The 15,213-nt window shown below is 34.4% G+C and overlaps 1 protein-coding gene across 1 annotated transcript in view; it reads left to right on the forward strand.

Annotated features, from left to right (window-relative positions):
• LOC128998746 (tyrosine-protein phosphatase 69D-like) overlaps positions 1-15,213 on the forward strand; it is a 99,933-nt gene that overhangs the window by 37,178 nt on the left and 47,542 nt on the right. The window contains exons 16-22 of the mRNA XM_054425077.1: positions 170-291; positions 5,936-6,080; positions 7,263-7,467; positions 9,685-9,876; positions 10,149-10,347; positions 13,148-13,283; positions 14,668-14,817. Coding sequence (XP_054281052.1) covers positions 170-291; positions 5,936-6,080; positions 7,263-7,467; positions 9,685-9,876; positions 10,149-10,347; positions 13,148-13,283; positions 14,668-14,817 — 1,149 coding nt within the window. The remainder of the gene's footprint in view (positions 1-169; positions 292-5,935; positions 6,081-7,262; positions 7,468-9,684; positions 9,877-10,148; positions 10,348-13,147; positions 13,284-14,667; positions 14,818-15,213) is intronic.

Here is a 15,213-nt window from a genome sequence, read left to right on the forward strand (position 1 = left end):
CCCTGTTTATGTTCCTAAGAAAAGGAATAGTATAGTAAACATCAGCATAACTTAACCACTGAATAATCCATAGAAAATTGCAAATATCGCCCACGTTATTGCTTTAGTGAATTGTTGCATTTATTCTCACACATCACACATCATACATCACTGATGTCTGTCTATGCAGGTGATGATTGTGCTGATTCTCATTGTCCTGATCCTGCTAGTGTCACTGTGTTTGCTGCAGAGATACACCAAACAGGTTGCTGAGGCTCAAGGTGTAGAAATATCTCTCCGCAACTCTCTCAGGCAAGTCATTTTCTTTAGCTCATGCATACTCTGCCTGAGGCATCATATGCCATGTTGACATAATCATTCAAATATTGAATTGCTAAATTTGTTTTTAGTTTGCCAACTGTAAAATGATTTATCTACAAAATATTTTGTGAGCACACTTGTATAGCTCTAAAGATTGGAATAAAAGGGTAGCACATCTAAAAGAGCCACCTGTGAAATTAAATTTTACTTTACTACATTTCATATTAAATAACAATTTGCTGTAGATGCATAATGTATGAATGCTGTTGGAGGCGGCTAAATCATTTAAAACAATTTTCTCCTTTAATACCTTATTTTTTAAATTAGAACCATTCAACCATATTTGAAATTATAGTTACAGTCCCAACAAACTAGATTTAGTTCATTAAAAAGATCTACAACAACTTTGAACTCAACGATTGCATGAAACAATTTAAAATTTTGCAGTGTTTGGGGCTTAGTTGTACAAAATCTCTAAGCATGATATAGAAGCACAGCAGTTTCTGACAAGTCCCCAACACCTCTTAATGAAGAGAGGGTATTTGGTAAAAAATGGGTTTTAGAGCCTCTCCCCAGCTCCCATCATATCTGTAAAATGCAACTAACCAGTAACTATATCGGTGAGGAGGAGAGGGGGGGGGGGGGACAATGAGGTTGTAATTCTAATACACTCTCTTCCTTGGTAAACCCCACATTGAACAACTCAAACCAAAGCTACAGATTTGCTATTTTGTTATAAATTATATCCATCTTATAAATGTTTACAGTCTTTTCACAGGTTCATGTTAAAAATGTAAACACATAAACAATGTCTCTGCATCATAGGATTGTTGTATATTGCTAATGAAATATTCTTGTTTGAAGACAAATTTTATTGTTTGTATTATTATTGTCAATGTTCATGTGTTTGTATTTGATTGCATTTTCTTCATGGTATAAAATTTTTTTCACTTTCATATACATACAGTGTTTTGTGTAATGCATGGATGCATGATGCAAATGTTTAGTCTGGAAATTTAAGTAGCTTTTATATTAAGCTTTTGTATTCAATTTTACTCTCATAGAAATGGTCTAAAACATTATAACATCTGAAATTTGTTGGTATTTTTCTATGGCATAACAAAAGTGTTTATTATAACAGGTTACGTACCTTGACGTCCACAAATCCTCAGTCGAACGTCCGTTGACTGGTTTCGACTACAAAGTAGTCATTTTCAAAACAGAACGTTAAAATATTCTATTCATTGAATGTCGTCAAAATTTCTTAAAGACATTTAACACACATACATAACACTGTGAACATTTAACATATTTGGCCGGCCGGCACACGTCACTGAACTGCAAGTTTTTACTCAAAAACTGATAAATAAAACTTTTAAAAACCAATTTTGTACAGACAATAACAAATATAAATCTAATAAATCAATATTCATAATTAGTATGACAACTAAATGAATTCATTAGCCTGATAAAATAATATAGTAGGGTATATTTACAGTTAGTGTTGCTTTCACACTGGCAGAAGTAACATACCGGTACTAAACTAAAAAAAACATTGTATTAGCCTTTTATAAAAAGAAAAACAATATTTTGGCTTGCATGAAATAAACATTTTTGTTTATGTTTGCAGAATATTCCTTCGATGTAAAAATAATCAAATTAGTCAGATATATTTTAAGAGAACTACATGTAATGATTAAAACTAAAAACATACACCATTATACTATTGAACTTGATATGGACCTATTCAATCTTGTCCAAAAGTTTTCATTCATCCGTTGAAATAGTTCTACTAATGTTTGGAGTACAAATAGGGGTGTGCGTTGCATCGAAACTGCATCAACATTTTGATTCGTTTAGATTTGTTGCATCAAATCGCGATTGGATTCAGCATGCATCTAAATCCCGATCGGAAAACCTGATGCATCAATTACGTCCCGATGCATATAAACCTAATTTATGCTTCTAAAATTAGTTTTAGATAGGGATGTGTCGATTATCGATTCCACCCATACTTGGAAATTGGTATCGGTATTAAGAATCGATTGACAAAAGTCGATTTCGATACCGACACCCGACAGGGATGAATATTTTATTATCATTTATTTATTTTATAGCTTTTAGTTTTGTAATCACAGCTAACAGCTTTAGTAGCCAACTTAGAACTGTTAGTTCAAAAAGCTATGGTGCCTTTGTTTAGCTTCAGCTGTTCTCTCTCTACATTTCAAGATGTCAGACAGAGAGAGAGAGAGACAGACGGTTAGTCAGACTCAGACAACTGGCGCGCAAATGTCCTGCCAACAGGAAATGAAAAAAAAATGTCTGTATCAATAAGTCAGACCTTTGGATGTATTATTATTATTTTTAGGTAAAAATAAATAACATACATATATACACATACATACACATAGGCTCCTCTTCTCCGTAGTCTTGAAGACCAGGGAATTGTCAATTCTTGAGGTAGTTTTGTGTGCGTGTGTGTGTGAGTGTGTGAGTTTATTTGTTGAGACGTTTGTGGTCGTCGAAGAAATCGTTTAGGGTGTAGTAGGGTCTTTCAATCAGGTATCCTATTAATTTTTTTTGTGTTGGCTTTTTGTTTAATGTGTTCAGAGAGAACATTAAAATGTTTTGATCCAGCAATTCGGGGATTTTACTAGTTTTAGTTAGCCTGTGTTGTTGAATATCGAAATTTAGATCTGTGTTTCTGAATTTATATTTATGGCAGTCTCCTCTGATTTTTGGGGGGTTTAGTTTGAGAATTTTGGTGGTTTCCAGGATGTATATGGATGTGATGGTTAGGATCTGGTTGGAAATAAATAATAAAGTAGGGTTTGAAGTCTGTTGATGGTTGAAGGCATTCTATCGTCCTTATAGCTTTTTCTTGGAGTAATATTAGCTTTTTTATTCGTGTATTTTAGGCAGATCCCCATGCGATGATGCCAAGCCTGATATGGCATTCAGAAAGGGCGAAGTAGGCAATTTTGTTAAGAGATGATGATAGTTTGTTTTTTAGTTGTTGTGACTGAGGCTATGGGTCCTGATTTGTTTGGGTTGGCAGATGGTGGAGGGTTGGTTCAGTTGGTTGTTGAGAAAATTACTTTGATTGTTTTGGATTTGTTAATTTGTAGGGATGGACGGGTCCTGAAATTTCAGGAAATTTTCGGGAAAAAAATATTCCTGATTTTTGGGACGGAATTACATTTGATTCGGGAACTTTTCGGGACGGGAATTGGTCCGATCGTCTGCGATTTTGCCGCTTCGCGAGTGACGATAACACCGCTATCACGAGAGATGTTCCGCGAACGCAGGAGGCGAAGTCATTTCGACGATCGTGCCGTGACCGCGGAGTCAAACCAAAGATCCCGCCTAGACCGCGGAGTCATACCGACGATCATGCCGTGATCGCTAGTCACACCGACGATCGCGCCGTGACCGCGGAGTCATACCGACGATCACGCCGTGACCGCGGAGTCATACCGACGATCACGCCGTGACCACGGAGTCATACCGACGATCACGCCGTGACCACGGAGTCATACCGACGATGATGCCATGACCGCGGAGTCATACCGACGGTCACGCCGTGACCGCGGAGTCATACCGACGATGACGCCACGACCGCGGAGTCATACCGACGATCATCCCGTGACCGCGGAGTCATACCGACGATGACGCCGTGACCGCGGAGTCATACCGACGATCATCCCGTGACCGCGGAGTCATACCGACGATGACGCCATGACCGCGGAGTCATACCGACGGTCACGCCGTGACCGCGGAGTCATACCGACCATGACGCCGTGACCGCGGAGTCATACCGACGATGACGCCGTGACCGCGGAGTAATACCGACGATCATCCCGTGACCGCGGAGTCATACCGACGATGACGCCATGACCGCGGAGTCATACCGACGGTCACGGTGAGTCACATGTTTCTATAGGCACTTGTAAATTGTTGTAACCAAACCATTTTTTGGTTTTTATAGATAGGCCACAAACTTCAAAAATTGATTTTGTTTGTCTTTTTTTAAGCACAGGAAAAAATCCCGTCCATCCCTATTAATTTGTAGATTTAATGGTCTCTTCGGTAGTTGAGTTCTCATTTTGAGGTGAAGTTGGGGATAAAATGGTGGTGTTGTCAGCGTACATTATGATGGTTTTGGGTAGAAAGTCCGGGAAAGAGTTTATGTAAATAATAAAGAAAAGAGGTCCAGCCTTGGGGAATTCCTTGTATTGTTGTTGTGAGGGTGGATCTTGTTTTAATTTTGAAGGATTTTTGTTAGTATTCAATTTCAACTTGTTGATTTCGATGTGAGAAGTAGCTGATAATCCATTTAAGAGCCAGGTTATTGATGTTGAGTTGTCTTAGTTTGTTTATTAGGATGGTTCTGTCAAGGCTGTCGAACGCTTTCTGGAGGTCCAGCAAGATTCCAGATACTGAGTGTTTTTGTTCCCACTGGGAAGCGATGCATTCACGTAACTGGTTTAGTGCTGCATTGATATATAGTAGTACATTTTAGTGAATTTCCCATATAGGGAATATGCTATTACCGTAGTACTCATGGTAAGACCTGGACCCGGGACCGATTTACTTTTTTGTTTTGAGGTCCCTAAAGGCCAAAAACATAATCCGTTCAAATTCATATATATATGTTGTTCATATGTATGTTGTCGTATATATATGTGTATATATATGTCCGTTAGGACGATAACTCGAGGAAAAATTATCCGATTTTGATGAAAATTGGGATAAACGTGTAAATATACATTTATTTAAACAAGTTCGCGAAGCAGCATCATTAAATATGTATGGGAATGTGGATTTATGGGGTAAAAATTGGTTTTCCCAATTATGACCCAAAAAACATTAAATTTAGCAATTTCTTTCCAAACCATATTGTAGAGCTTTAAAAAACAAATAATTTAGTTTATTGAAGCGTTATTATGTGCCTAATAGTTACGGAGAAAATTCCAAAAAATATAAATTTAAAACTCCCATGTTATTCTTATGGAAAATAAGTAAACTGTTGTAATTTGCTCGTTTATGATCATATTTTGATCAAATTTGGAAAATGCATTTATTTCTTACTAAACAATTAACATTTATCAAAGAAAAAAAAGAACAAAAACACTTTTACCCTCCCTGTTGCAGCAAACCTATGTACTTGTTAAACTAATTATATTTAAATAGGAAATAAATTTGATATTTTTAAGGAGACATTTAAGCGTAAATCCAATCAGGCAAATGAAAATTCGCTTAGTCTGCAGGTTTGCTGCAGTGGGGGTATTTTTACTTCCCTTTTTTAAGGTAAACGATCCATTACAGAAACACTTGTTGTAAATAATTTTGAAAGAAAATCATGCCGTGCTGCATCAAATCGAAAAAACAAATATTCTGCATCGCACACCCCTAAAATCAAGTAAGTAACACAGGATGTTAAGGATGTAACATAGAACACAAAGACCTAGATTTTACAGATGACAATCCACAACGCATGAGTAGCATGTAGCATGGGAAATGTTGTATGTTGATGTGGAAGCAGGGTAGAAGGGTGAAGGAGAGAGAGAAGGTAAGTGTTAGAGTGTGTAGATGTTGTGTTGTCCTGTGACTGGAGCCAACCATGACTTTGCAGGCACTTGTGCAGATCTCTACGAGGAAGTCATTTGCCAGTGTCGTCCAGTCCCCCAGACATGGCTCCCATCCCAGCCAGTCAGCTACCGGCAGCCTATCTGGAGCGACACAGAGACTCTGACTACGGATTCCAACATGAGTTTGAGGTAAGGCTCCATTTTTATTGTATCATCCGGATTATGTTGATTAACAAAATTGGTTTAAATTCTTGTATCTACGTAATCCAATCGTTATTTTTGTGATGCAACTAGTTTAAGATTTTGTAGAAGTCAAACTTCTGATGATTATATGTTCAATATTCCAATACCTGAAGATGACTTTTTAAAAGGTCTAAACTAGTTGTAGCACAATAACCGACAATTGTACCGCACAAAAGCAGTTATTTCAACAAATTTTGCTAACTGAAGCTGTATGTTATGCAATTTTTTTTCTTCTTAGCTTACTTACAAAGTTTTGAAAATGAATATTAATTTACATTTCAACCTTTTGCAATCGGAAAGACAGTCTTAATCAGTTACGTTACCAGTTATACTGAGTGTGGTCTTTTGCATAGTGCAGATCAGGTAAATTTCACATTAATTGCCTTTGCCACTTGGATGGCCACTGGTAGGCTACTATCACTGAAATGTCAGAAGGCACTGGTTAGAAAAGAATAAATTTTCACACAAATTGTTTTTGCTATTCATGTTTGAATGGTGAACGCTAAACAAATTTTAAGCTGGTGTTAGTTGCTAAATCTCTATGCAGAAAATGGAAGCCAATACCTGACCAATCTTGCACAAAGGATTGATAAATACAAGCAACCCGGCTAAACACAAATTTACTCTATATGCAGATAGGAAACTTTAGGTTAGGCTATGGGTTTTTAAGTCTAGTGTCAATAAAATATTAAAACAGTTGCCTTATTTACAGCAGTGTTTAAAATTTAAATGATCAAAAGGTGCTATTTTACTACTATATTTTTAACATTTTGAAAGAACTTTTGATATGTTTTTTTTTCAATTTTTAAATAACAAGTTTCACTTATATCTTTGTCCTCTTATTTTTTTTTTACAGTGTTCCATTAAAAGGTTGATGCTTTTGTTTTTCTGTTGATCCCTCTATATCTATAGTTTTCAATCTACAAACTCCAAAAATATGTTACAGGAATATGTCCTTAGAAACAGAATAGATGCAGAAATAGAAAACTCTTTTTTTTCTCCCTTTTTAGTAATATTTATTGACACACTTTGGTATAAAATATAACTACATCTCAGCTAAATCAACTGCCTACCAACAATTAATCAATTAGTTCATTATTGTTATTCCTTGTTTTTCTTCTGTCCTAGCTGCTTCCAGATGGGTTTCCTGACCGTACAACTCGGGCTTCCGAGGCCCGAGAAAATATCTACAAGAACCGGTATCCAGACATCAAAGCCTATGATCAGACTAGAGTGCGACTGGCACAGATCGATAGCATTGCCGGATCTGATTATGTCAATGCAAATTTTGTCATTGGTTACAAAGAACGAAAAAAGTTTATTTGTGCTCAAGGTAATGCTTGATTGTTTTATGCTATCTGATTTAGTATTTTAGGGTGTATTTTGGACATTGATTTGTTACACTTTTTGGTTTAAAATGAGTGACACTAGGATTATTTGACGTAGGCCCCCATCTATACTAACAGTAATCTCAATAAAATTCCTTAATTGTTATGTAATTTGAATAATTCCTAATGTAATATTAGTTCTTGACCCAGTCTGATTTAAGCATCAGGAAAGTGATTTTGAGTGTTTCCTATAAAGCCTTAAAACCAAACACAGTCAGTATGGTATGTCCCATGTTGTCCTTCAAATAAATTTTCAAAACAATAAAGAAACATTTTGTTTATTTCATAGTAGGCTTTTAAAATTTAACTAAAATAAAAGCAGTGTAAATAAAGATTTAATCTAAATAATAGTTTGGGTCCGTCATAGAAATTAACCTAAAAGTAGTCATTTGGGCAATTTTGTAAGACTGGTCTTCTATCTAATTATTAATTTATTTATATTATAAACCTCTTTGAACCAAATAAATACCCCCACCACAGCAAACCTGCCGATTAAGCAAATTTCTTTTTGTCTGAATTGATTTTGAATTAAATCTATTTAAATAACATTAGGTTTAATGAGTTGACCTATGTGTAATGAGTTGAGTTCGCCTATGTGAGTACCTAGGTTTGCTGCTATAAGGAAACTAATAAAGTGTGGTTTTTAGTAAAATATTAGTAGATTAGTATAAAATAAATTATTTTGCTAAGTATGATCAAAATATATCCATAAACAAGCAAACTACAACATTTTAAAATATTCTCCTTAAGAATAACTTGGGAATTTTAAATTTACCAATCTTTGAATTTTTTCCGTTACCAATAATTGTGAATAAACATTTTGCTTTACTAAATGATTTGTTTTTTTAAGCTCTTTAAAAAGGTCTAGAGAGAATTTGGGGAATTTTGTGTTTTGAGGGTCATAAATGAGAAAAAACAATTACTACCCCATAAAACCCCTTGAACAATTACAAGGGAATACAGGGAATACAACCCTGTTCCCATGGTCCGATCATGCTGGTTCGCAAACTCATTCAATTTTATCCCACCTTACACATTTAAACCAAATTTCATCAAAATCGGACAAAGATTACTGGAGTTAGTCACGGACACATATATAACTCTGTAGTCTATATATATATAAATTAGAATTAACGGTGTTTTTAGCCTCTGGGGACATCAAAATGTAAAAGTAAATCGGTCCCGGGCATAGGTCTGACCGTACCACCTACGGTAATAGCTACTTATAGGGAAATTCGCTAAAAAACTAGAAGTTTGCTTTAACTGCTGGATTGCTTTGATGGGGTGTGTTTGTGTTGTATTCATCTTGTTCAACCATTAACTTTTTTTATATTTTTATTGAAGACTTCCGACACAAAAACCTGACTTTCATATAACTTACTGTTTGCAGTGCATCCTCCTCAAACCAAGAATAATTTAAGTTTCTCAAACATATAAATTAATTTAACTTATAACTCAAGAATTAAGAATGATTAAAGTCTAACATAAAAAGTTACTTATTCCAATAGTAATGCTTACAATAGGGATGGACGGGTCCCGAAATTTTGGGAAATTTTCGGGAAAAAACTATTCCCGATTTTCGGGACGGGATTGCATTTGATTCGGGAATTTTTCAGGACGGGATTTGATCCGATCATCGGTGATTTTGCCGCTTCGTGAATGACGAGTCATACCGACGACCGCGGAGTCATTTTGATGATCGTGCCGTGACCACGAGTCATACCGACGATCATGCCGTGACCACAGAGTCATAAAGACGATTGCGCCGTGACTGGGGAGTCATACCGACGATCATGCCGTGACCGCGAGTCATACCGACAATCATGCTGTGACCGCAGAGTCATTTCGACCACGAGTCACCCTATACCTGTAAATTTTTACCCATTTTCTGGATTTTATAGATCAGTGCCACAAATGGCACAAATTTATTTTCTTTGTATGTTTTGGTAACTGCAATACCCAAGACTTTCTTTTTATGCACAGGAAAAAATCCCGTCCCGAACTAAAAACTCAATCCCGTCCATCCCTACCTTACAAAGTATTTTTTTACTCAGTAATGTGTAACAGTTCTTAAAAACAATGCAGTGAAACTAGTTTACATATAAATATTCTAATTTATTACGAATATATGTGTTTGACACAAAAATTGATGCTTTTTTCAGGCCCCATGGATAACACTGTTTGTGACTTTTGGAGAATGATCTGGGAACAACACTTAGAACTGATTCTGATGTTGACAAATTTAGAGGAATATAGTAAAACAAAATGTGCCAAGTATTGGGCTGACAAAACTGAGGGAGAAAAGACATATGGTGATATCAGTATTAGCCATGTGCAGGAGAAAAGATACTCAGGTAAATTTTTAAAAATACTACAAACAATGAGGTTAATGTTATTTAGGAAACTCTGTTACCTTAGACGTTTAGTCATTGGTGGATTACAATATCTAAATGAGGCCAAGCTATAAAAAGGAACTATATTTCATTATTAACATCTTACAGAAAGTGATTATTACTTCTAAAATAAATACCAACTAGTTAGTCTGACACCGTGTCGATTTTGCTTTACATTTCAATTTTTTCCTTTCCTCTAAAGTCAAAAAAATGTTTAAATGGATTTCTTCCAGATTATATTATAAGAGAATTAAAAATGACAAGGACGTCTGGTGGAAGTAAAGAAAGAGAAAACAGAAGTATAGTGCAGTATCATTTCTTGGTGTGGAAAGACTTCCAAGCGCCTGAACACCCTTCAGGAATATTAAAGTTCATCAGACGAGTAAACGAAGCATATTCCTTAGAGAAGGGCCCTATCCTAGTCCATTGCAGGTAAGGATATAAGTAGTATTGCAAATTAATTGTAACAATTCATAACTTTTGCCATGTCACTTATTAGAAAAATTACTTATTATTTGGAAGATAAATAAGATAGTGCTTGCACTAATAGCCAGGGTTCCTCCAGATACACATTAATAGATTAAATTCTTTATTAAAAGCTATAGATTGCATTTAAAAAAATACCATCTATTTTCCATTTTCATTTTTGGATGTAAGAAGAGAATAGAATATAACTTTATTGTCACAATAAATGCACATTTCCATTGTTCCAGCACAGCTGGGGAAACAGGTGACATTGTCAATATTATTAGAAATAAATATATAACATTAAAAATTGGTCCAAACATAATATATAAATTATCTTTATGGATCATTGTCATTTAAATAATCATTTATGGAGTAATACACTTTAGATAAAAGATAGGACTTTAAGGCCCGATTTCACCAAACTTTTAAACCGCCGTTAAGCCTTGCTCTAACTGCAGTTAGCTCTTAACTGACGAAATCGGATTTCACCACTCGCCGTTAGCGCTAGTTTAGACTAAACCGTCGTTAGATAATTAACTGCCCAATTTTGACCGGTTAACTTCTTTAATCTTTCGTTAAGTAAATATCAGCTGGCTTTAGGTTTAAAGTTTATATGGAAAGGCGAAATGGTAGAAGAGAATACGGTACGAATTAGCTTTTGAAAGTAAGAGTAGCCTATGTTGTTCGCCGAACTAGGTGGATAAGAGAAAGGGTTAATGCTTTTAATAACAAAGATGAAATTGATTTTGTTATTAGATATGAACTATCAAAACGTTTAGCCTTTTTCTTTAGGAAATGAATACAAACCACTACTGTGTTTAGGCTATCCCACATAGTGCATTGCTTTAGGTTATCCCACAAGGTTTTTAGTTAAGGCGTATATCTGTGATCAGCGACCGCATTGATCTGATTGGCGATCAAGAGCCGTACTCTTTTATCCCGGCTAAAAAGAGTGTCCCGGCTCTTCTACCAACATTATCAAATTTATTATTTCATTGTTCGAAAAAATAGGCTCCCTTTTCCTTTTCCCGGCTTTGGGTAACCCTTACCCATCGTTCAAACAATTATTTTGCGTTTGGTTAGACGTAATTAAAGAAAAAACTAAACCTAAGTTGTCATTATTCTGCTAGTATTTTATAGAAAATAATTATTTTGGTGTTATCTTTATTGTGTCTCGTTCTTGTAATTCTTTTGACCCCAGTTTTTTCACTACTTCAAATGTACCAAACTGGTTAGTGAACAAACAGAATATTGAACATCCCTGTAAAAAGTTGGATTTTGAGTCTTGATTCGACTGCAAAACTCAATCAATTTGTTCCTCGAATATGTTTGGTCAGCATTGCTTTGCCTTTATTTACTTATGTTAATTGTTTTGGTATTTATTCTTGCTTTCTGTTGTTATTTTGCTCAGAATCTATTGTATTCCTGTAAGCTTGCTGTCTTCAGTTTTGTTTTCACTACCTCATAAACACTGATTTATTTTCTAGAGGTTATGTTTACTTGCTCCCGTAACAGCCCGGTATTATGACAGTTCACTGCCACCGCCACCTGGATTTTACTCTAAACTCTCGTTTATAAAACCAGCGTTAGTTTTGACGCGTTTTCGTTGGTGAAACCAGATTTCCTTAACTGTGGTTTAAATCATCGGTTAGTTTTAACCGAAGTTTAACTAAACCATCGTTAGCGAGAATTTGGTGAAATCGGGCCTAAATCGTTTTTAAATTTTGAGATTTCTTGAATCTCTTTGATTCTGGCAAGTAGATTATTGTAAAGTTTTAAACTCATATAAAAAGGGGATTTTTCAAATAAACAGTGGCGGTGTCTTGGGTATTGAAAGTCATTTTTAAACCGATTTGGATAGTTATGTTCAAGTTGGTTTATTCTGCATGATTCCAAATTATTTTTAAAAAATACTAAAGTTTTGAATATATAAACACTTAGCCATTGTCAGTATAGCGGATGATTTAAATAAAGGTTTACAAGATGTTCTTTTTGAGCAAAAAGACATGATTCTCAAATACTTCTTTTGTATTTTAAAAATTGATACTGCTTATGAAGTTGAGCCCCATAGCTCAATACCATATTGCATTATGAAGTGTTGCATTTATACCAAAAGCTTTGTTTTGAAATCAATTATATTTCTTAAAACATAAATTTGAAAACGAGCTGTGTTTAGTTTCTTTACTGAAGTTTCAATGTAAAGTTTCCAGGTTAAATTTTAGTCTATGTTTATGCCCAAAAAAATTGTGGTTATTATAAGTGACAAAAAATCTCCATCATAGGGTAAATCAAACGAGACAAGTAAACTATCAAGGGGAGAAAACTAAATTACTAGAGAATGCCTTCTATTCAGTGGATGATTTTGTTGAAATTAATACTTAGTTTATTTGACCTAGTTTGGGTTATAATATTGACAAATTACCTGTCAATAATTTGATGTAAATGTAAATAGCATAAATAAAAAAAATAAAAAATTATTACGTAATCCCTCCTTCCTCTATTCTGTTATCAGTTTGGGCAAGTTTCAGTTTCTTTTTCATTTTAACTTGACTGTTGTGGATTCTAATGAACTATTAATTATCCACCTCATAATAATATATTAGAAAAAGACGCGCAATGTTATTTAATATAGGTTGTCTGCTATAGAGCTCTCATTTTAAAGTAGTTTTTAATCAACTTTAATAATGGCGTTTGTTCTCAAAATGTTGTATACTAAACAGTTTGTGAATGTGTTATTTATCCATGTAATGTTAACCGTGTGCAGTGCTGGAGTCGGGAGGACTGGAACTCTCGTGGCTCTAGACTCGCTACTCCAGCAGTTGGAAGCTGAAGGCCAAGTTGCCATATTCAACACAGTGTGTGACCTCAGGCATCAACGCAACTTTCTAGTCCAATCATTGGTAAGTACCTTGTTGCTAAACTTTCATCATTATGAAACCCATTACAGCACAGTTCCACAAACTCTTTGTAATGTGAACCTTGAGGGTGTGAGTTTTAGAAATGTTGTTTTATTTAACCCTTTGCGGTCGAATGGCAAATATAGGTTGCCACTCGCCATTTTCCCGACTGCTCAAAAGGCAACCGATACTCGCCGAAAAAAAAGAAAAAAAAATCCACCTCAAAGGGTTAAAAAAGGGGGGAAAATAAAGATAATATAATTATTTTTCATATTATTGTTTTGTTTCTCAAATGTAGATACCAAATTTACTACGCCAACACATTTAATTTTAACTTATTGAAGAAAATACAATACTTGTTTGTACAAACATCACAACTGTGTTTGACAGAAAGACCGACTGGCTAATGCTTCGGTCTTCATGAATGTATGAGGCCTCCAGGTATAAATATCTGCAAGTAGCGCTAAATGTAAATAGTAAAGGCACTATGTAATTGATTTACCAAGTTTTGTAGTTTTTAACCTGAATCTCTCGCAGTATCATGAACACTGGCTTAGCGTTCTGTGAATATATTGAAGATTGCATTTATAAAATCATTACGGGTCCATCAAAGTTACCAAGTGCCTAATTTGCAAGACTTACCTTTATATCTGACTCATATTTCTAAAATGTTTGATAGTTTTATTTAATCCTGGAATAATTTCACTGCAACTTTTCATGTTATATATTTCACATTTTTGGGAACTAACATTGTTACTTAGTAAAACATTAATTGATTTACTTTCACAATATGAAAATCGTTTTTATAGATATACTTTTTCATGTGAAGACTGCTTTTAAAAATGGCATTTTTACCTACCATTAATTCAATATCGAAAATGTATATTTATTTTAGTTTTTTCATTATTAATTACTTATTTGATTTTTGATTCCATCAAATCTTCTTTTTATACCTAAGAGTTTTCATATCTTTAAATTGTCTAAATGATCAGACAAATCTATAACATGTTTTCTTACTTGAGAACACAAAATTTATTTACATCAGGTTCGGTGTCTTAGTGCAAGATAATATATTAATACAATTCTTAATGTTCAATTTAGTTGTTGGGTATAATGTTTTTCCAAATTTTTCATTTCCCATATTGTTTTACAGTGTTGCAAGTAAATTTAATACTTAAATTAAAATTGTATACTTTGGCTTTCCCAGCATCTGCTGTAAATCCATAAAACTTCTCTGTAGAAAGTGTTTTAAAATATTATTTTTAACTCATTACATGTATAATTCTAACTCAATAACACCAGATGTTATGTGCTCACCCTTTTATATTTTATTACGTGATTGAGATCTCAAAAAGGTGTTTACTTCACAGTGTTATTTTTTTTACAGAAACAATATATTTTTGTATATCGAGCTCTTCAAGAGGTAGCCCAGTTTGGAACTACAGAAATCAAAGCCTCTAAATTAAAATGTACTCTCGAAAGATTAAGACAAGTTGAAAACGGGAAAGAAAAATCAAAAATGGAAGAAGAGTTTGAGGTTGGTATTGATGTTATGTATATTTAGATATTGAAATATAGGGATTGTTTCTTACATTGTTGGTTTTCAATTAGGCTTAAGAAAGGGTTTTTTGTTTTGAATATTTATTTTCAAACCAAAGAAAAATATTCAAAATTAGCATAAAGAGCATCTAAATGAAGGAACTTGCATTCAAGTGTTTTTTCAATACTGTATTGCTTTAGAAAAATATTCATGGTGTTTTTTGTAAATATTTAACGTACTATATATATATGTTTAAAATTAAATCACTAAATATCCTGTTATGTTTTTAGCTTGGATTAAATAAATATATAGGATGGAGAGGATCCAGCTAACTCACCTGATGAAAGGTTTCAGACGAGTCAAAGTACACATAAAACACAACACATAATAATA

This window comes from Macrosteles quadrilineatus, unplaced genomic scaffold (genome assembly GCF_028750875.1).
Source record: "Macrosteles quadrilineatus isolate MER2022 unplaced genomic scaffold, UCM_ALF_1.0 Scaffold_7__1_contigs__length_78375512, whole genome shotgun sequence".
Lineage (NCBI taxonomy): Eukaryota > Metazoa > Arthropoda > Insecta > Hemiptera > Cicadellidae > Macrosteles > Macrosteles quadrilineatus.